Source organism: Arachis duranensis, chromosome 10 (assembly GCF_000817695.3).
Source record: "Arachis duranensis cultivar V14167 chromosome 10, aradu.V14167.gnm2.J7QH, whole genome shotgun sequence".
NCBI lineage: Eukaryota > Viridiplantae > Streptophyta > Magnoliopsida > Fabales > Fabaceae > Arachis > Arachis duranensis.
In genome coordinates, this window is record NC_029781.3 from 9,319,441 (window position 1) to 9,340,833 (window position 21,393).

The window sequence follows — 21,393 nt, forward strand, 5'->3', positions numbered from 1 at the left end:
GCACGCGCTTTTCTAACTCTTGAATAACATAAACAGTTCTTTTCCCTCAATCAAAATTGCGACGCTCAAAATTTAAACAAGGAACAAAATCTCTCAAAAATCTCTAAAAATCATCGCGAAAAGTGAAGGAAGTTGTGAAGCTAAATTCGAAAATAATTATGAGAAAATGAAATAAAAAGATGAAGAAGAAGAAGCGGCAGAAGATGAGGACGAGGAAGATGAAGAGTTTTGAATTATGCAGAATTTATCAGTACACATACATCCAAATATTTTCGCGTTACAACGAAATTTGCTGCAAATACAGAAAAATATTTTTTTAATGCAGAATTTTTACATTACATTCAATTCAAACTATCAATAATGAACAACAATTTTAACAAACAAAAACAACATTATTCACCTACAGAATCATAAACTACTAACGAAAACTTAACTAGAATCGAACCACACCTCAATCACTTGATTGGATTCAAAACAATAATCAATTTTGTTCTGTTTCAATTGACAATCTAAAGTTGAATTATTCATTATATTCAATAACGAGATAACTGTTTAAAACTGATTTTAGAACTTGATTTCAAAAACGTAAAGAACGAACGAAGAGAAATGCAGAGATGGAAGAGAACGTAGATAAAAAACGTCGAGAAAATTCGAAAATGAAAACGAAATTCTTTCGAAAAGACAGTTATATATTTGTATATTGATTGAAAAGTTAGTTAGATTAAGAGGCGCGTGAGGCGAATTAGGATAAAATGACTTGGGTAAAATGACTTGTGTAGACTTGTACGAAAAAATGACTTATAGCTAGAGAATAATTATTCAATAATTGAATAAGAATTCATCTACCTAGATCAATTCACAAATCTGACGTAGGTTACATAAAGATGGAGAGATTCTTTCCCTTTTCAGTAGAGCGGAAGTCTTTTTCACTCCACATATCATCACCTTCGACTTTCATTTATGTGGATATATATATATATATAGTAAATTCTAGCCTACCCTTCCTATAATAACATGTAATTTACCCTCTGCGACATGTCATCTTTTAATTGGTTGCTATGTTAACTATGGTTAAACTATTGGTAATTAAATTATAGCCCAAAGTAGGTGATTATATAATTTACTAAAATATTAAAAATTCAGTCTTTCATTCTTCTCCCAAATCATCCTCTCACACAATGATGTCAGAGGGTAGACTTCTGTGTTCAATCATCTCTTGAGGCAACTTGTCAACATTAGTTTAATGAGAAATGGAGATAACAGATGAACTTTCATGTTTTTCAATTTGAAAAACTTCATAAGGTGCAACCTGTTGAGAAAATAAATAAATAATAATTTGCTAGCTTACTCATTAAACTAAAGCATATGAATACAGATAATTGTAGAACATACCTTCGTTGTGAATGGGGATGATTGATAAAAATATAACTTTACTTTTTAATGTTTATAGAAATTATATATTTATCCCTCTTATAAAAATATTTAATTACAAAATTATCCTACTTTAGTTAACATATTAACTCTTATCGAGTTAAATTAACTCAAACTAAAACTAAGCATCCAATTAAAACATACCACGTCACGAGGGGTAATTTACATGTTGAAATAAAGAGGGTTGGGTAGAACTCACCTATATATATATATATATATGTGTGTGTGTGTGTGAATAAGAATTATTTAATTACATCATACATGCTTATTATTGTGATTTAATGCTGGTTTAATAAATAAAATATATATTATGTAACTAGTTATAGCTGATGTATCTTTGGTTAAATAAGTACTGTCATTTGATTTTAACTCACATATAATGACATATGTAAGTCAAGTTTATATCTTACATTATTGAATAACTTCTTAAAAAAAGTATATATAAAATAAGATTTTAATTTTGATATATTGGTAATATAAAAAATATATATACATTCATTTTTTTTTTGAATAATTATTCATATAATCAATATAAAAAATAGTTATTTTTATTGATATAATATTATGTAATTGAATACACATTTAAAATTGTTTTACACTGACAATTTATTAAAATTAAATTTACAAAATAAATATTAAATGTTATTCATTATTTTTATATATAATTTAACATAACAAAACACCGAATACTTAGGGTTAATGTTCAATTTGGTTTCCTAAAAGATCATAAATCAATTTGATCTCTAAAAGATTCAATGCTTCAATTTGATCTATATTACATAAATTGGTCCTTTCATTAACTTTTCGACAAAAGTTCGTTGTTAAGTGTTGTCATGTGACGTAAAATTTATCATGTGTTATGTTCTTAATATTCTACGTAAAACTTAATAGTAATATTTTATAATCTGACCCGTTTTCTTTTAAAGTTCATTTGCTTATTTATTTATTTTCTCTATAGTTTTCTCATATATACTCCATCTAAGAAGATGGGGTAAAGTTAAAGTTCAGCTCCATAATGACAATAAACAATGGCATGAGAAATAAAAAATAAAATAAAACAAAATATAAACCTACCAAAGTCTCTTTTGGCACACTGCCATTAAAAAGCAATGTTTGTTACCCTAATTTTACAAATAACTATTTCATCTTATTTACCATAAATAGCATTACTCTTTTGCAATGGAAGTTTGTTATTAGAATGCAAATAAGGGACTCCTTGGGACATTACCCTATAAGCATGGAAACAAGATTCTAGACAATTAGCCTGGCATTATAACAGCTAGGTTCGGTTGTACTTTTTGTTTCTTCTTCAAGAAAAACCATTTTATAAAATGCTGCATTATCAATTCACCATTTTCATTCTTTTTGCCTAATATATTTATATTTTTCTCCCCAGAATTCTCTTGTCCCATCACATATCACCAAGCTTCAATAATCAAATTCCATGGCTACGGTAAGATTTTGTCATAACAATGCAACGAACGTATTAGGTTTTCTTTTTTGTTTTCATAAAATGTATGCCATCAATTTCTTTATTTGTTTCTCTAACCTCCCCTTTGAAATCTGGCTTTCTTTTGAAGCAAGAAATCTATTTCTGTATATTTATCATATTAATTCACGTATCAGAATAATTATTAAATTTAATATAATAGAATAATCAAATCTGCAATAGATTAATTATCAAATTTGTTTATAGTAAAAAAATTTTATAAGATGCCAAATACGAATTTATATATAATTATTGATTGATAGCTGATTTTTGTATTTGAATATATATTTGTTTATTACTTACAAGAAAACAATAATGAGATGTATGTATGTATGTTTTGAAATGAAAGAAGAATGGTAATAATAATCATCAGCATTATGATGAGCAAGAAGGAAAGCCTCTTCCAAAGTTTGGTGAATGGGATGTGAATGATCCGGCTTCTGCAGAAGGATTCACTGTTATATTCAATAAGGCCAGAGATGAGAAGAAAACTGGTGGAGCTTCTGGAAGACACAATTCTAGAAGATTCGATTCCAAATCAAAGCGCAAACAGGATCAACAAAAGACTGGCCTTGTAAGTTTTCATTTCTCTACACATTGTTTAGATCGAAAAAGTTTGAAGGAAAAGAAAATGGATGGAACAATAAACTTTTTTTTGATTGGATGAGAAAAGAAATTGAGTAAAAAAAAATGGTGTGGAATTTAGTAATATTTTTCTCTTCAAAGATGAGAAGAAAATTGATAGAAAATATGCAAATAAAAATAAAATTATAAATTTATTCTTTACAATTACATTAATTAATTATAATTTATATATAATATAGATAAAAATATTAATATAATTTTATTCTGTTATAATCTTCTCTCTTTTTATTTTTTTTAATTTTTTTATCTATTTTTTCTTCATCTAAATAACACAAATTTTTTTTATTTTTTTTTATTTTCTTTTTTTCTATCTTCTTTTCTCTTATTTTTCATTTTATATCCAAACAATGCATTAGGATTTCTTTAATTTGCTCTCCCTCTTTTTATTCTATTTTTATTCTCCTAATATTTTCTATTTTTTAAGACGAAATTTTATTATTTTTATTTTCTTCTACGTCAAATTTTAAAAATTGAAAACGTTATCTTAAACCAGACAAACTCTTCATAATTTCTACACATCTTAATTATTTGTGTATATTCTCAATTATTGTAAATCAATGCAACTTGAATAACTTAATTTATTTAATGTAATGATAACATTTCTCAGCTTAATAATGTTTTAAGATTTAATTAATATGTCGATCTTGTAATTTTATTAACTTTTTAATTAGATTCTTCCTATTTAAAAAGTTATGATTGAGTTCTATACTAAGTAATAATTCTAGAATATTTTATAGTTATTCCTACATCAAACATAAAAAGAAACATTTAAAAAAGTGTAATTTTTAACAAAATATAGTTAAAAATAACAATTAAATATTTTTATTTAATATAAAAAATTCAATTACTACAGAATAATTAATTTATGTTTTGAATATATAGTAAACAAGTATATAAGTAATGATTACTCTCAATATTTTAAAATCTTGAAATACATCAATTTTCTCTTATTTAATAATAATTAGGAGAATATTCATATAATTGATTAAAAAGATAAATCATTAATGTTGCAATTTATCAATATTGTTGTTATTACTCTTGACAATGATTTTTTCTATAACTAATGTCTAATGCTAAGTAATTAATTTTTTTCAGCTAACTATTTTTAAAAATTATTTTACTTATCTTAAATTTTATAGTCTAAATCATAAATTCTTAATTCTAAATATTGAATTATAAATTTAAATCTTAAAAGTGATAAATAGTGAGTAATTAAAAATTGATTGTGTACTTTTTATTTTCTCTATTATGAAACTGAAGTCCATGTTGGTTTTTGGTGCAGAAAAAGTGGTTCTGCTTTGGACCTTAAGACAACCTTTGAAGGTTATTGTATCTATATATAGGGATATGGTTTATGATGCTATGCATGCTAGCACCTTATTAACTTCATATGATTATGGGCATCATCTCTTTATTTGTGAGGAGGCTATGGAAGTTGAAGTACAAAAGAAACAGATAGAAAAAAAAAAGAAAAAAAAGTCAACAGTGCCTCATGCTCAAAATCATTGTTGAGCAGCTTTTTCTAGCTGTTACTTTAATTTCATGATGCTTATCTGGTTACTTAATGTAATGTGTGATGACATCCATTGGTTAATACTTAAATACCTTATAAAAAATGCTGTGATAATGCCTATATTGTTTATGTTTAATTTGATTATTTTTAGATGGTACACATTATTCTTAAACAATGAACGCATTTGATGGGTTTTGAATTCAGAAATAATATATAAGGTTAAGTACTATTTTCGTCCCTAAGGTATGGGGTAAAAATCAAATTCGTCCCCGATCTTTTTTTGTTATTAAAATCATCGTTAACGTTACAAAATATTATAAAATCATCTTTTTATTCATAAACAAAATTTTTAGACAATTTTATCCTTTAAATAAAAATAAAAAATATTAAACAAATCACCCCATCCCACCCTTTATCACTACCTAAACTAGAAAAAAAAAAAGCAAAAGACAAACGATTGTGGAAGTGGAATACGGCGGATATGTTATTGGGGGAGAAGAGGGAGGAGGCAGCAACAGCGATGCGGGGGATGTCGGAGTCAGAGAGGGAGTGGGATTTGAGGAGGTTAACGGTGGCTTGATGTAGTGGGGTTTGTTGTGGAAGGTTCTGGAAGGAGTGTGGTAAGAAGTTGGAAATCATCAGGAGACCACGCCGTCGCGTCGTCATCGGGAAAGGGGACCTCACCGGCGCTACTTCTTCTTCTGTGACTGCCTCTGCTTCTTCTTCTGCCTCTTCTTCTTCTGCTTCTTCTTCTGTCTCTTCTTCTTTTGCTTCTTCTTCTGTAATTTTTTAATTTTTTTAATTTCTGTTGTTTTATTATTTTTAGATCCGAAAACTAAAATTGTAGTTGATGATTGTTGAATTATTGTTTAATATGAATTTTTTGTTGATTTATTTTGGAAAAAGTTAGAAAAGCCAGGGACTTGGTGTTTGGATCTTGCTGGTTTTGAAAGCAGATCTTTTTTTTCAATTGAATTCTGGTTTCCTAATTTGCAAGTGATGGAATGATCATGCTCTTATATTGACCATACGAGCTTAATTTTTGTGAACATTTTTTCCCCTAACCCCTGTGCATTGTTTGTTTTAATTTTTTAATATTATTTTTAATTATGTTTATTATTTATTAAAGGTAATTTGGTAAAAAAAATAAAATTAAAGTAGAAAATGACGATTTTATAACGTTTTGTAACGTTGAGGATGATTTTAATAACGAAAAAAGGTCGGGGACGATTTTGATTTTGGCCTCAGACCTTAGGGACGAAAATAGTACTTAACCCTAATATATAACTTGTAAATCGTTCTAGTTGAATAGAGACTAAACTAAAAATGAAAATGTGATAGAAACAACATAAGTAACTAACTAATATAAAAATAATATAACAATATAATATAGTAGAAATTATGAACAAATAAATATATCAAGTAAAGTAATAATAAAAACACACCAAAATTTTAACATAAAAAATTTTCTTAATGTGAAAGATAAAACTTACAAGTTGTCTAAACCAATAAAATAACTAGCTTTGTTATAATCAAATATGAGATACAAAGCACAAATCGTACCTACAACTAGCCAAAATACTAAAACACTAAAATTTACAAATGAAAACCAAAAAGATAAAAAAATACCTAAAATTAGAGCTACTGTACAAAGTCAATTTCTTCTACTATAGACCTCGAATCAACATCTCTATTATCTAGAAGAAGAACAAGATGAGACATACCTGCAATTCAAATTTTAGACCAATCCAACAATGAACAAATAAAAAATTAATGTTCAAAGATTGCTGCTTTGTATAAGATCAAAAATTTTGTTTTGCCTTTTCTCGATCACATCCATTTGCTCAATATCCAGATCAAGAGAATCTGCTAATTCAAGCACAACACAAATAGATGAAATCCTCATAATAGGAGAAAAAATCTCTTCAAAATCAACACCTTTTCTCTGTTTAAAACCTCCAACAACCAATTAAGCTTTATACCGAGGTCTAAAATTGTGTTCTTCATTCTTGATTCTAAATACTTATTTGTTCTTCAAAACTCTCATACCTTTAGGTAGCTTCACTAACTCATATATATCATTCTCAAACAAGGATTTCATTTCTTCTTGCATAGCTTTAAGCCATTGAGCTTTTCTTTTATCTTCAATAGCGTCTCTATAGCATTCAAATTCTCTCCTATCAGTCAATAAGACAAACTCAAATAGAGAATATCTTGACGAAACTTCCTTTCTCTTGTAGACCTTTTAAGTACATTTACAGAAATTTTTAAAGCTGGTTGTTCATCATGATCATCATCACCAACTTCATAATGCATCAAATTAACTGTTTCATCTTCAGCTATACTTATATTATACGGAGTAATTTCCAAATAAGAAAAATGTTCACTAGGCTGAACTATAGGTTTTTCTGCGTTATTAATATCCTTCAATCTTTAATCTTCAATAAAAACAATATTTCTACTTCGAATCATCTTGTTAATAGGATCATAAAACCTATAACCAAACTCAATTATGTCACAGCCAATAAAAATACCAAACTTCAATCTCTCATTTTTGGGAATATGAACAAAGACTTTACATTCAAAGACTCTTAAGCGATTGTAAGAAACATCTTTATATGATCATATATTCTCTGGTGCTTCAAATTGCAAGGGAACACATGGTATCTCGTTTAAGACATGAACAACATTACTCAAAACTTCATCCCAAAAGAATTTTGTCAATCTAAACTGTGACAATAAACACTTAACTCATTCAACCAATGTTCATATGAATGTTTCAAGAAAAAAACAATATTGCTGCCCAAGTAATGAAAGAAAAGAGTAGACAGAAGAGAGAAAGAGAAAAAGAGAAAGGAGCGTAAAAAAAACTAAACAGTGTATTATTGATTGAGTGAATGAATTACACTCGGTGCACTGTATTTATAAGCTGAGTTATATATATATATATATATATATACAAGACATCTCAGGTCCTAGCTCATTTAAAAAATTCTTAATTTGGAACCTGATGCTAACAGAAAACAGTAAAATCATATCCCTAAAAAATTCTAATAAGTAGACAGAAAATACTCTAACCTCCATAACTGCACAAAGTAATGAGTGTCTTCTAAAATATTTCATGTATCTCGTAGTCTGGGTGATAGCAAAAAATAGCTTCTACGTTCAGCAAACATTACCGCCGGCTCTATCTGTAGAAACAGTGAAGGAAAGGGACTAAGAACCTACGGTTTCTAACAGGGTACTAACGAAAGGGACGAATTGTATATCGGTCCTAGGACACAACTCTAGCATTTTAGATCATCACGCGTTTTGTCATGTTAATCCTAGGTTTAAGTTTTAGGCTTCACTCATCTATCATAGTTTCAATTTCTCGTTAACTTTATCTTAATCTATCTCAGTAAGCAATAGCAGTAATAGGGAACAAACGCATATTCATACAGGACAGAAAAAATAGAGAACAACAGAAAAATATACACAGAGTACAGAAAATAGAGAACGAACATAGAACACAATCACAAATATGCATAGAGCACAAACACAAAAAAAAATGCGACAACCAATATGATGCATGTCTGTCCTGAATAGGCCATAAGCTCACACGTCGATTGACTACAGCAACCCGACGTTATCCGGGACTATGCCCGAATATGGTTTTTTCAACTGCATATGTTCTGCATACGTGTCTAATAGACAAATCCACGTACATTCTGACAACCGCCAATCGTTGAGCTTGACGCCATAGTATGCTAATTGTTGGAGAAACGGTATGCACTTTGATGGGTATTCCTACTATCAATCTCAACCAAGTAATGGACAAGAGAGATACAACCGCTACCTTGCTATGCATACACTGTGAAAAGGCCTACACTCTGAGATCTCAAAGTATCTACCCCTTTTTTTCTAATGTTAAACTTTTAATTCATTGTTTCATTCTTAATGGGACCTTTTTTCCCTCAATCTTTCATTAAATTCCAATTTTGCTCTCTTATGACATATTATCATTCTAAATCTTTCTTGAAGTGACAGTTGTATCTTTATTCTCTTAATAAGTTATCATTATGTCATTTAATCTTTTTCTTAAAAGTCTTTTATGTCCGTTTTCTCTTCATAATTTTGCCTTTATTGTATTTAGATTAGGATCGGACTATATTATCCTTACTATTTAATTTTTAGTATCTCAATCTTATACTTTCTCCAAAATGATCTTTTTGTCCTTAAAACTTTGCTTTTACTATTTTAGCCTTATGTTTTATCCAAATAACCTTCTTTCAATTCTTAATATTTTTACTTTTACTATTTTAATCTTACATTTTATCATAATGACCATTTTGCTCTTGTATTACATAATTAATCATTTTAACCTTATATTTTTACCAAATGACCATCTTATCTCTTATATCTCCTAAGTTACTACTTTACCATTAATCTTTATCTAAATGACTATTTTACCCTTATGTTTTATATTCACTTATCTTAACTTTATCTTTTGAGTCAAACTCCAACCCGGCCCTAATCATTTTACAAACTCTCATTCCACTCCTCGTCGATTGAAAAATGACATTGTGCCCTTTATGATTAACTCTATTAAACATTCTGCGCTTCTGTTAGTGTCTCCGTTCAGAGCTAACAGATCTTGCTCACGTGTACCGTTAACTCAACACATGTCAAGCAACCATTTAAAAGGACAAATTGCCACCTGATGAGTTAGTAGAACGCTGTTGTTTTGTACATCTCAAAAATGCCTTACTTCTTCTTCTTCTTCTTCCGCCACTGCACTTTAGTGCCACTTCTAACGCGCCACCACCACTAACGCCACTCCATCATCTCCCTCACTTTACTGGCACCACTTACCCTACCTTCATCATGCTCACCTCTGTCTCTATTCCTTACCTTTGTCCCTATTTTCATGGTTTCACTCATTCTTACAACATCTAACCATTAGATCCATATCTCACCCCACTTAGCTTTTGCTTCCTCTTTCTCTCTTTTCTATTCATCCCTCTTGTTTCTGATAATTTTTTAAATTTCATTAATTTTGGATCTATGTTTTAGTTTATTTAAAAGAAAAAAATTGATGTTACAATTGATGATTTTGTTGTTATTAAAGTTGAAGATTGGTGATATTGTGAATGAGAATGAGAGGTGAAGACAGAGTTAGACATGGTGAAAGTAGAGTGAAAAAGTTATGATGAAAGAAAATGATGTAAATGATAGAGGGGAGGGGATAAGTTCATGGTGACATTAAAGGTGAGAGTGAGGTGCAATGACAAAGATTAGATGATGATAGAGGTGAGAAAGTAGAGGTAGTGGCAGTTAGGGTGAAGTGAGAAGGTGTGATTATAGGGAGATGAACAACAAAAGGAAGAAGAAGAAAGCAAGAAGAAGAAGTAAAGCATTTTGGGATGTGCAAAACAACGGCATTATGCTAACTCACCAGGGGACGATTTGTCTCTTTAAATAGTTACTTAACACGTGTTGAGTTAACAGTACACATAGGCAAGGTTTGTTAATTTTAGACAGAGACATTAACAAAGGGGCAGAATGTCTAACAGAATTAATTGTGAGGGACCACAATGTCATTTTTCAATCGATAAGGGGTGAAATGGGAGTTTGTGAAATGATTAGGGATCAGATTAGGGTTTTGCTTATCTTTTAGCCAAATAACTATTTTACTCCTTACATCTCTTGAGCTACTAATTTAACCATATTCTTTTTTCTAATGACCATTCTACCCTTTATTAGTTAAAATTATCATTTTATAAGCAACCTTTATGAAGAAGAATTAAAAAATCAAGAACAACTCAACATAAATAAATAATAACAAATCTCACTAGAAATATATCATAAAAAAATACTAGTATAAATTTTTTTAGATATGGTTAAAATACCTGATTTATAAGGGCTTAAAAAGTAGAGGGACATTGGTTAAACCGAATGGCATTTCAAGAAACTCGTAATGTCCCTCATCAGTTTTAAACATTGTCTTATGAACATCTTCTTCACGCACTCTTATTTGATGATATCCCAATTTCAAATCCAGCCTGAAAAACACTGTGGCTCCACCCAACTCATCCAGGAATTCATCTTTCACCGGGATAGAAAATTTATTTGCAACGGTAATCTTTTTTAGAGTTCTATAGTCAACATAAAAGAATCATTCTCCATTCTTCTTTTTGACAAAAATCACTGAACTTGAGAAAGGAGTGGTACTGGACTGTATCACCCTTTATTTTTTCTATTTTAGTCTTCTGATAGTAGAAATACATATAGGGTCTGACAAGGAATTTCAGCTTCTTCCTTAAGAATGATGGCATGATCCTACTTCCATTGTGGAGAGAGGCCCTCTGGTACCTAGAATAAGTCTTCAAATTGCTGCAAGAGGCATTGAAGCTCTAGGCTTAATTCCTCCTTCATGGCTGCTCGGTCTTGCAACATTACAGGGGTGGCTAAGAATCCCTCCTCCTCGCACTATAAAAGCTTGTAACATTGCCTTCTAAGATGCCTGCTACCAGGACAGAGAAGGGTTGCCCTTGATGTGTAGTTCTCTTCCTTCTTCCACCCAACAAAGGACCATCTCATTGTAATCACCCCAAAATCTCCCAAGACTAGCAACCTACCCTGCTCCGAGTACCACCTCAGTGCTACCTATTTTCATAATAAATATGATTATTTAATTATAACCCTTTGTATCTCTAACTTCACGCCAATCACACCTTGACTTCCGTGTTCAAAAGCTCCATTCTCCACTTCTACTCTAAACTTACGAAGCTCTTGCACGGGAAGTTCTAATCTATCAACAACTTTGGTAGCCATAAAATTTGTTGATATTCCTGGATCTATCAACACAACTACCATTTGGCCCATCATCATTCCCTGGACCTTGAAGGTTTTGTGGGTAGTGAATCCCTAAAATGTGTAAGAAGATAGTTGAAGTTCTAAGGGCTCTACACTAGTTTCTTTTTCCCTAAACCCAACTCCTCTTCTATTTAGAGTTCCTTTTCATCTTAGTCCAACAAAAGAATGTGAAAATTTTTCATCTAGTACACATGATTCTGTCCCACCTTTCACCACACTTGAAACACAGATACTTTGTTTGTCTTTCTGTCCATTCTTCTTGGGGCAATCTTTTTACCCCTCATGTTCTAGGTCCATTAGATGCATTGTTGCTTGCTGCAGCCCCTACTATTTTCCTAAGGTTTGAATTTAGGCCAATAGAAGTTCTAACCACATGGTTGCTTCCACCCCCTTTAGTTTGGGCCACATTTGCTGAAGCTGCTATTGGGCCGGTTCAGTTCCATGTTGAGCTATGGTCCGCTCTGAATCCAACTCCCTAATGTAGCACTTTAGCCTGTCTTCCTCCTAGCATCAACCCCGTCTCATGCCAAACGTTGTTTCTGATTTCCAATGCCACCGCTCGATCCATCGACTCTTGGAGGCTCTCAAAATTCGAAATGGACATCTCCGCCCGCACCTCCTTCTTCAACCCATTCAAGAAAATACATATCAGAGTTTTGTGTCCCAAACTCTCCTGTATTCTCACCGCCAATTCAAACTCCTTTTAGTACTTAACCACCGTATCAGTCTGCCTTACCTCCAACAAAGGACTCATCAGATTTGTTGTGGTCCCTGGTTGAAACCGCTTTAGCAAATTTATTTTGAATCTCCTCTACGAAAAGAATGGTGTCTGCTCCACCCACCACTCCAACCATGTCATAGCCTCTCCCTGAAACACCAAAGTTACGTAATCAAGCTTCTCCCCCTGTGCAATCTGTGTTATACGGAAGTAACACTCGATCTTCACCAATCACCCACACACATCATCCCGCTCAAAGGTTGGTAATTATACTCTTCGAGTCACTTCCACCTGTGGTGAGGCCAGGGGATTCTTGCCTTCTCTTTTTCCATCAGACTCCACTGCGTCTCGTTCTCCCCGATCGCCTTCCACCTTTACATTCCCCATCACTCTTTAATTCATCTCTTCTAATCGCTTCAAAATCCTCTCCATGCTTCGTGTGTGCTCAGCGCAGAACTCTTCCATCTGCCTCTCCAACCGCTCCACCTTTGCCTCTATAGTAGCAGTTCGTGTGGTTAACATACACAGAATTTCTCAAGAATGGTACTCTGATACCAGTTGTAACACTAGTATCTGCAAAATTGACTCTCACACACACACTTTTGGTAGCTCAGAAACAGAAACGCAGAGGGAATCAAGGTGATTACCTCCTGTACTATATTATAGACATATGAAATAGTAGAAAGAAATATAAGAAAATAGAAGAAAAAATGATAAGGCCTGGATTCAGAGAGCCAACCTCTCTCCTATTTCTATCTTTAGTCTTATTCCAAAAACCTACTGTCCCTAGCATCAATTCTGTCATCATTAATATTCTCTTATCCACTCCCGATTCAGTTAGAATCACACATCTCCTCTTGTGCTTTTTCACTACCTGTGCTAGGTGGCATGTTAGTTATTAGGACATTCTTATTTTCCTTTTTACCTTCCATTATCTTTTTTCCAACTGTAATAAAATGGCAGTGGGGGGATCTTCTCCTTCCTAGGATCAGAACTTTTATTCCCACCTCCTTATCTCTATCCGGGTATATAACAGTCTCAAATAAAGAACAAATAGTGTATACAACTAACCAAAACACTAAAGCACCAAAGCTTATAAATGAAAAATAAGAAGATAAAATATATAAAATCAAAGTTACTGTGTGAAGCCAATTTCTCTAACTACAAACCTCGAATAAACTATCCATCGTCTAAAGTGAAGAACAAGATGAGGCGAACTTGCAATTCAAATTTCAGACTGATCTAATGGTGAATAAATATGAAACTGCTATTCAAAGATTAAAGCTCTGCATAAAACCAAAAATTCTATTTTCTCTCTTCTCTCTCACTTTGTGACTGCAATCTCACTCGTTCAATCTGTCTAAAATTCTAATAAGATTAGTGGCAAAAATGTGCAAGAAAACACTTCCAAAAAATTAGATTTGGTCCTCACATAAGAAAGAAATAAATCTAATAAAATGTTCAAACTAAAAATATTAACCAAATTTATTCATCTGAAGTAGTTAAACATGAAAATTAGATTGGAATACACATAATTATAAAATAAAAGCATGACATTAAAATGGTGCTTAAATTAGTGCCCTTTTTGCTGTCGTCGAAAGTGGGATAGAGAGAACTCTGACTATTATTGTGACTCAACGTTAGAATTTAACGGACATCTCATCAACTCAACGTCTACATCATCAATGTTAAGTAAGACGTAAGACACTTTTATTTGTTTTGGTCAGAAAAGATAACGAAAAGACCACAATATCTCACACAAGGAAGGAATAAGGATAAATTTGTCCTTATTTTTGGAACAACGATTACGATATTCTTAAAAAAAAATAAAAAATAGATTGGATATTTACTTAAAAATATATATGTAATTGGATAAAAATATAAAATAATATATTAAAAATAAACTCATAAAAAATGACAGCGGTAATTATTTTATTTTTGAGTGAATGGAAATTATTAATTAGTAGTAGCACTGATTTATTGCATCCTATTCAGTTATATTTATTGTTATTATTTTAAAGTGGATTAGTGAGAATTATTTATCGTAAATTTAAAATTTCAATTCATCACGGACATTATTGGTGTATAATTTTAAAGTTAATATATTTGTTGATATATAATTAGTTATTTAGTTGATTGTTCATAGATCACGTTTAGTCAAGATCCAAAACCTAGAAGAGATTGATTTTGTTTGTTGACTATCGTACACGCTAAGGTTTTTAGATTTCTCATAGCATATCCAAAATAAAACACATTCATATATATCTAAAACAATATGCACCAAAACTAGTGTGTTTGTTTGGATTGTTTTTATTTTAAGCGAAAAAAGTTTATTTTTAAATAAAATATTTTTATTAAATTTTAAATATATTTAAATATTTTTTTAAAAAATATTTTACTAAAGAAATAAACTATTTGCTTTTTGAAAATTAATAATATTTTTTTAAAATAAATAAAAATTAATGAAGTTTTTAATATTTTTATTTTTTAAAAAAATTATTCAAATATCAAATAATTTTTATTAAAAATAAATATTTTTTAAAATTTAATTCAAACCATCTCTAGACGAAGTCAACCATTCAACCAAGTTGAACTTAAAACACAATTATAAAATGTAAAAATTTATTAAAACATACTTGTAAAATGTTATACTATCTTAGACTAATCTCACCTTTATTATTATTTTATACATTTAATAAATAATAATTGGCCATTTTGTCATCAATAAGTGTTTTTCAAAAAGAGCACGTGCAATTGGAAGAAGACTATTATGTTTTCTGTGGACTCGGAAAAACGATGAACCAACAACAAACAAAAGTGTCAGCTCTGATTCAATGAAATCTGAAGCATAAGCAACTGTTTGAACACTGAATCTGCACAGAAACAGAAGCAGAAACAGCATCAGAACCTTCCAAATGAAAGCACAAGAGAACAATGGCAGCAACTTGTGCAGCTCAAGGAGGGTGCCCCACTGACTTCATAGCCATTGCTTTTTCCATCTTGTCCTTCATTCTGTAACTACCTTCAACTAACTTTGTGTTACTGCCCTTGAATCTTTCATGTGTTTGATTAGTTTTGTAAAGGGTCATTGTTTATCCCTGCCGATTTGGCTTCTCCACTAGCTGTTTGATGATATGCCTGACTGAATTTTGAGTTCTAATAAGTGATTGACAAGTTACTAATCTTAGTTTATGTACCCTTTTTATGTTTAAACCCTTTGATTTCGCAAAATTTGCATGTGTTTCTGCTTTCTGTGTGTCTCTGTAGGGCGGTTTAGTTTGTCCTTTTATCAAAATTATAGCAACAAGGTTTTGTGGAGCTTTGGAGTTAACTTGCAAATTTTTACGAGTTTACAAGTTTAGCTCCCCAAATGAGCCTAGGGGTTGAGTTTTACTGTTCATGTTTGTCTAAGATCCATGAGGTTATGTGAATTGTGAACACTTGAGTTTGATAACATTGGAGAGTGAAAGTATGGGATACTGATTTGTTTTAATCGATGTTCTTTACTATTTGATGGATTCTGTGTTGCAGGCTTCTGTTATGGTCAATATTTCCTTTCATAGTCCACAAGGTTCCTCGTACTCAAGGCAGTGGCTTCTGGCTACCAGTGATACAAGTTGTTGCCAGCTTCAACCTTCTTCTATCAATTGTGGTAAATGTTTCCATATGTATAACTTCTTACTGCTGTATCGGCAGATTTTTGTGCTGCTTGTTCTCAAGCTTAGGAATCTCATGTTTGTTTTCTGTGTAGATGTCCAATAATTTTTTGAGATTTGAGAAGAGGCAATGGTGGCGGTCATGCTACTTCTGGGCAGGTATCATTCTCTTTTCTTCACTCCTCTGTTCTTACTTGTTAATATTTCTTAGGCCTTGTTTGGTAATTACCCTAGCAGAAATACAAATTCATTAGGAGACAGAAATATGTTTGCATAAGGAGAAGATACAACAACATGCTAAGTGTCTCTTTCCATAAAAAAAATTGGGATATTGGGGACAAAGGCAATCGTGTCTTTGTCTCCATTGTTGAAGTATCTTTATATTTTCTATCTTGAAACATTTACCAACACAAATGTATTGTACATACATATGAAAGATAACGTGCTGCTTCCAATTGTTTTCAGTCTGGGTTGAAGGTCCACTAGGGTTTGGTTTGATGTTGAGCTGTCGGATAACACAAGCCTGTCAATTATATTTTATCTTTGTCAAGTAAGTAAATGTTTATGAAGATGATGCTATCAATTGACATTTGACAATTTGATATTAAGCTATTAGCATGAGCTTTAGCTACCAGCTTCTGCATCCAAACTTTTTTTATCCATTCAACCCAGAAGTTAGCCTAATTTCGTCGTCCATTAGATGAATTAGTTAGTCTATATTTATACTGAACATTGTTTATGGCCTGTTAATTATTTATTTATTTTTCTAAGTTTTTATTTGTATAATCGAGTTTGACTTCTTGTGACTTGTTGGCATTATCATTTTTATATTTTTCTTAGGTTATTTGGGGAGGTCATTGGGTTACTTATGACACTACATAACATTTCTAAATGGCTTTTCTCTCAAAATATGGTGTAAAGTAGTTTACCTTTTACACTTGATGTTTCAGGAGGCGTTTACCTCTGATCAGAACATATTTTTTCCTTCCACTAATTCTACTTCCCTGGGTTGTTGCTTCTTCTGGTAAGGGTTTCAATATTTTAATTTATTTGTTATTGTATGTTTTATTGTGCAGAAATTGCTGCTTGAAGTAAAAGTAGTTGAACATTTGTTGAGAATTGTAATTTTCTTTATCCATAGACCTGTGTTTTGCATGCCTTATTATGCAATATCCTCCATTTAAAGTGTTACTTCCTTTGAATTTCTGGGACACGTTCTACTTCCTTTGAATTGCTTACTCATTTAAAGTGCTACTACTTTATATCCATAACACTTTCAAGTTTCAACATCTTGTTGAATTCTGGAAGCGACCATATGAATTCCCCTCCCCTCCCGCCCTGGTTTTTTTATTTCTGTGTTTTGTATATTTGTTATCTAACAAGGCTGTTCATTCATGCTCTAGTTATCAATATGAGGAAGCCCCTAAATCATCATTGTCACTTGAATGCTCATTGGGCCATCCCAGTTGCATGCCTCCATTCATTGTATGTTGCCACATTGCTTGCGGTTACAGGTGCTGTTCGTCATGTGGAATTCAGATTTGATGAACTCAGAGACCTCTGGCGTGGAATATTTGTATCAGCAATGTCAATTGGTATAGTTTTTCCTAGTTTGTAGAAGATACTATTATTCCCTAGTTGTTTTGATTCTTCCAGCCTCCTACAAAGCAGTGCTTAGAGACAATTTTAAGGTTTTAAATTCACCATTAAGTCAATAATACCGAGGTATTCAGAAAATGGATTTCCTATGAAAGTCAAGTTAAAAATTAAAACAATCCAGAAGTTAGTGTTAGCTCTTGATTTGCCCTTTCTCCCTCTCCTTCAAATGTTTTAGTTTATGCCTACTTTTAACCAATGTGATAACTGATAAGGGAACTGGTTTAGTTATAATTTATAAATGTTTTAAGCACATATATTGATAGATCTATGTAGCTGATCCCATTAATTGTTGTGGTCTTGGAACTGGTTTGCAGAAGCAATGTTTAATATAGGATTGTTCACATTCTGAAATACATTTATATAGTATGTAACCCTTTTAAACAATATATGTGTAATCAAATTTAACTTTGACTTGCAGCAATACACCCATGTTTTTCTTAAAAAGAATTTTGCAAAATGAGCTTCTATGTATTTTAGATGTCACAGCTTATGGCCTCAATATATTAACCTATTTTCTGTCAGTTGTGTGGAATATTGCTTACATACTGAACGAAATTCATGACGACGTCTCATGGCTTCAAGTTGCCTCTAGATTTCTGCTTTTACTTTTGGTATGCTTTGCCAGTGCTTTTAGAAGAAAAAAAAAAATTCAAGTTATTATTCTCTTAATCTTTTATTCACTTCTATTTGTGGTGGTTATATTTGAAGGCTAGCATACTCATTCTGGCTTTCTTTTCGATATCAAGTTCACAACCACTGCTGTCACAAATCAGCTTAAGGAGAAGAGAATCCAGAGAATTTCGCTCAATGGGCCAGGCTTTGGGCATACCCGACAGTGGGATATTAGCACATAGTGAACTTACCTCAAGGATAGATCCTAACGAGCCATTGGATAAGCTTCTCTTGAACAAGAGATTTCGGCAGTCCTTTATGGCATTCGCTGACAGGTTAAAAATCCTTTTCTTTGGTCTTTACATTTTACTCCAGCGAGAGGCTTATTATAAATCAAGTTAACTCGAGGAAAGGGAAATGGGGGAAGGAAATAAGCTGCAAATATTGGAAGCCTGACTCTTTGTATAGAAATATACCAGTTGTACAACAGTGGAGAGCAACTTAGATAGGAGTAAGTTAGACAGTTACAATAAATTACAGAATCAAAGTGAGCAACATACAATTAGAATACTGAGAATAGTTTAGAAAATTTTGAATATCCCTTTTCAGTCCCATTTGGTAGTTGTCTTAGGACAGAAATATAGAGATAGGTGAAACACAAACCTTTTAGGAACAAGATTTGCCTCTTTCTGTCCACCAAAAAACTGAGGATAACGGGACAAGGACTAATTCCCAACTTTTATGTCTCGTCTCAATTTTTTATTTTTTTGGTTGAGACACTTTCCATACGCAACCACATATATTTTGGGTTCTTGACCATATCGACATGGAGATATCTTTGTGCTTCATGCTTTTCTTTTTTAAAAAAAAGAAAAACCTGATCCTGTCCTACCAGATAAGAAATGAGCCATTTAAGCAAGGTAATTCAGATTAAAAGGGTAAAATTGTTAATAAATTGATGGAAAATCACATATGTTAAATTTGCACAATGCAATCCTGGTGGAGATAAGTGGATCCCTTATACTTCTATCCAACAAATTCTTGAAAGTTTTGGACAAAAACATCACATACAAGAAAAAGGTTTACAAGGAAAAAAGAACTAATCTTTGTCTAAATCAAATGTTACATCGCTCAAATATCAATGTATTTACAGTTGCTTGGCGGGGGAGACCGTGCACTTTTTCGATGAAGTGCACGAGCTCAGTAAAATACCCGAAGATGACACCGTGAGAAGGATCTATATGGCACGTCATATTATCGAGAAGTACATAGTTGCAGGTTTGTGTTTTCAGTTCAGATGCTTCCTTCTTTTATTCACTCCCAAATTTGAGTCAAATACAGTTGCATTATACGAAAATGCATGTCATGTGCCAGCACACTTCAAAATGGGTGACATTTTTTCTTAGTACCTGCTAAAGTAATTTGTCTAATATTTGCTAAGTTGTAATTTTACAGGAGCTGCAATGGAGGTGAACATTTCACATAGAAGTAGACAAGAAATTTTGACAACTTCAAATCTTGCACGCGCTGATCTCTTCAGCAATGCACTAAATGAGATTATGCAGCTAATGAAAACGGTAAGTAGGTTCTTTGATTAAAATTAGTCTCGCAGGGGGTATAGTATATCCAATGAAAAATATTTGCATGCTAATGGAGCATAGTTAAATCGTGCTTGAAGAGCATGCACAACCACTCATTCTTATATAACTTCTAAAAAACATATATGAAACTTCGCGGTTCCACATGTTACTAGAGCACTCATTAAATATATATTCCAAAAGCATGCAAGTATTTATCGTATAATATTCATCTAATAAGTAATACGTTGCACACTTGCACTTCCTCAGAACTTGGCAAAAGATTACTGGTCATCGATGTTCTTCTTGAAGTTCCAGGAAGAATCAAATACGAGGGCTAATGGCCATGATCCAGAGCAAATGGCAGGATGGAACTTCTCTCCAAGATTGAGTTCTGTTCGCGGTGCAGATGACCCTTTTCACCAGGACCATCTGCATAAGAGCATGGACTATGGCAATGATACTGACTCATGAAATTGGTAGTTGCCCTGTTGCCAATTTTTTCCTTCTGGTTTAATTGGATGGTATTGAATTATTGATGCCTTGCCAAATAAACCGGTTTTCCTTATTAAAAGGAATTTAGTAATGTACTTTGTTTTTTGTTCAAACAATCTATATGGTGGTTGGACAATCAATTAATGTTCATAAAACCGAGGAGGGTAAGGAATGATAGCATTCTTTTTTTTATTATTATTTTTATTTTCTTGAACAAGTTAGTACATTTGTACAGGTAGGCTAGGCCTAGGACCATATAAATTGTGTTAGGTTTAGCATTTAAATCTCACTGCAAGAAATGAGGATGTATCACTCCATGTGTCTGAAAGCAACTTTGCTTTATTTATACCCTATTTTGTTTTGGGTATATAGCATACGACAGTCAACCTTTACTATATATCTGTATGGATTCTAGGGTTTAGCTATATTGGCTTTGGTTTGTGCATGAGAAACCCATGAAACTTCTTGGTCCCCTTGCGTATGTCAACTTAATTCATTAGTTTGTCACATTAACGCTATGTATGAACACATGTTTGTCGAGTTTAATTTTGATGCACAGTGTAAAGTATTTTACAGTCGTGTAATCACATTCGTTCTTTCGGATGACCATTCATGTAGTCAATATAAAAGGTAATTATTTTTACTGACATTGTATTACGTAATTGAATGCACGTGTAAAATTATTTTACACTGATAGTGTATCAAAATTAAATTTTATGTTTGTCACTCAAATTTGACAC

The 21,393-nt window shown here is 32.0% G+C and overlaps 2 protein-coding genes across 2 annotated transcripts; both read left to right on the forward strand.

The window, feature by feature from the left end:
* Positions 1–2,813: 2,813 nt before the first annotated feature.
* Positions 2,814–4,962, forward strand: LOC110276593 (protein NOI4-like). The gene is made up of 3 exons (XM_021133489.2): positions 2,814–2,884; positions 3,273–3,494; positions 4,848–4,962. Exons 1-3 carry the CDS (start codon positions 2,876–2,878, stop codon positions 4,872–4,874), a joined length of 258 nt encoding a protein of 85 aa, XP_020989148.1. The 5' UTR covers positions 2,814–2,875; the 3' UTR covers positions 4,875–4,962.
* A 10,445-nt stretch (positions 4,963–15,407) lies between these two features.
* Positions 15,408–21,162, forward strand: LOC107469003 (regulator of G-protein signaling 1). The gene is made up of 11 exons (XM_016088384.3): positions 15,408–15,668; positions 16,186–16,306; positions 16,406–16,469; positions 16,776–16,860; positions 17,261–17,334; positions 17,714–17,905; positions 18,492–18,580; positions 18,678–18,916; positions 19,735–19,859; positions 20,037–20,158; positions 20,429–21,162. Exons 1-11 carry the CDS (start codon positions 15,589–15,591, stop codon positions 20,630–20,632), a joined length of 1,395 nt encoding a protein of 464 aa, XP_015943870.1. The 5' UTR covers positions 15,408–15,588; the 3' UTR covers positions 20,633–21,162.
* The last annotated feature ends 231 nt before the right edge of the window (positions 21,163–21,393 follow it).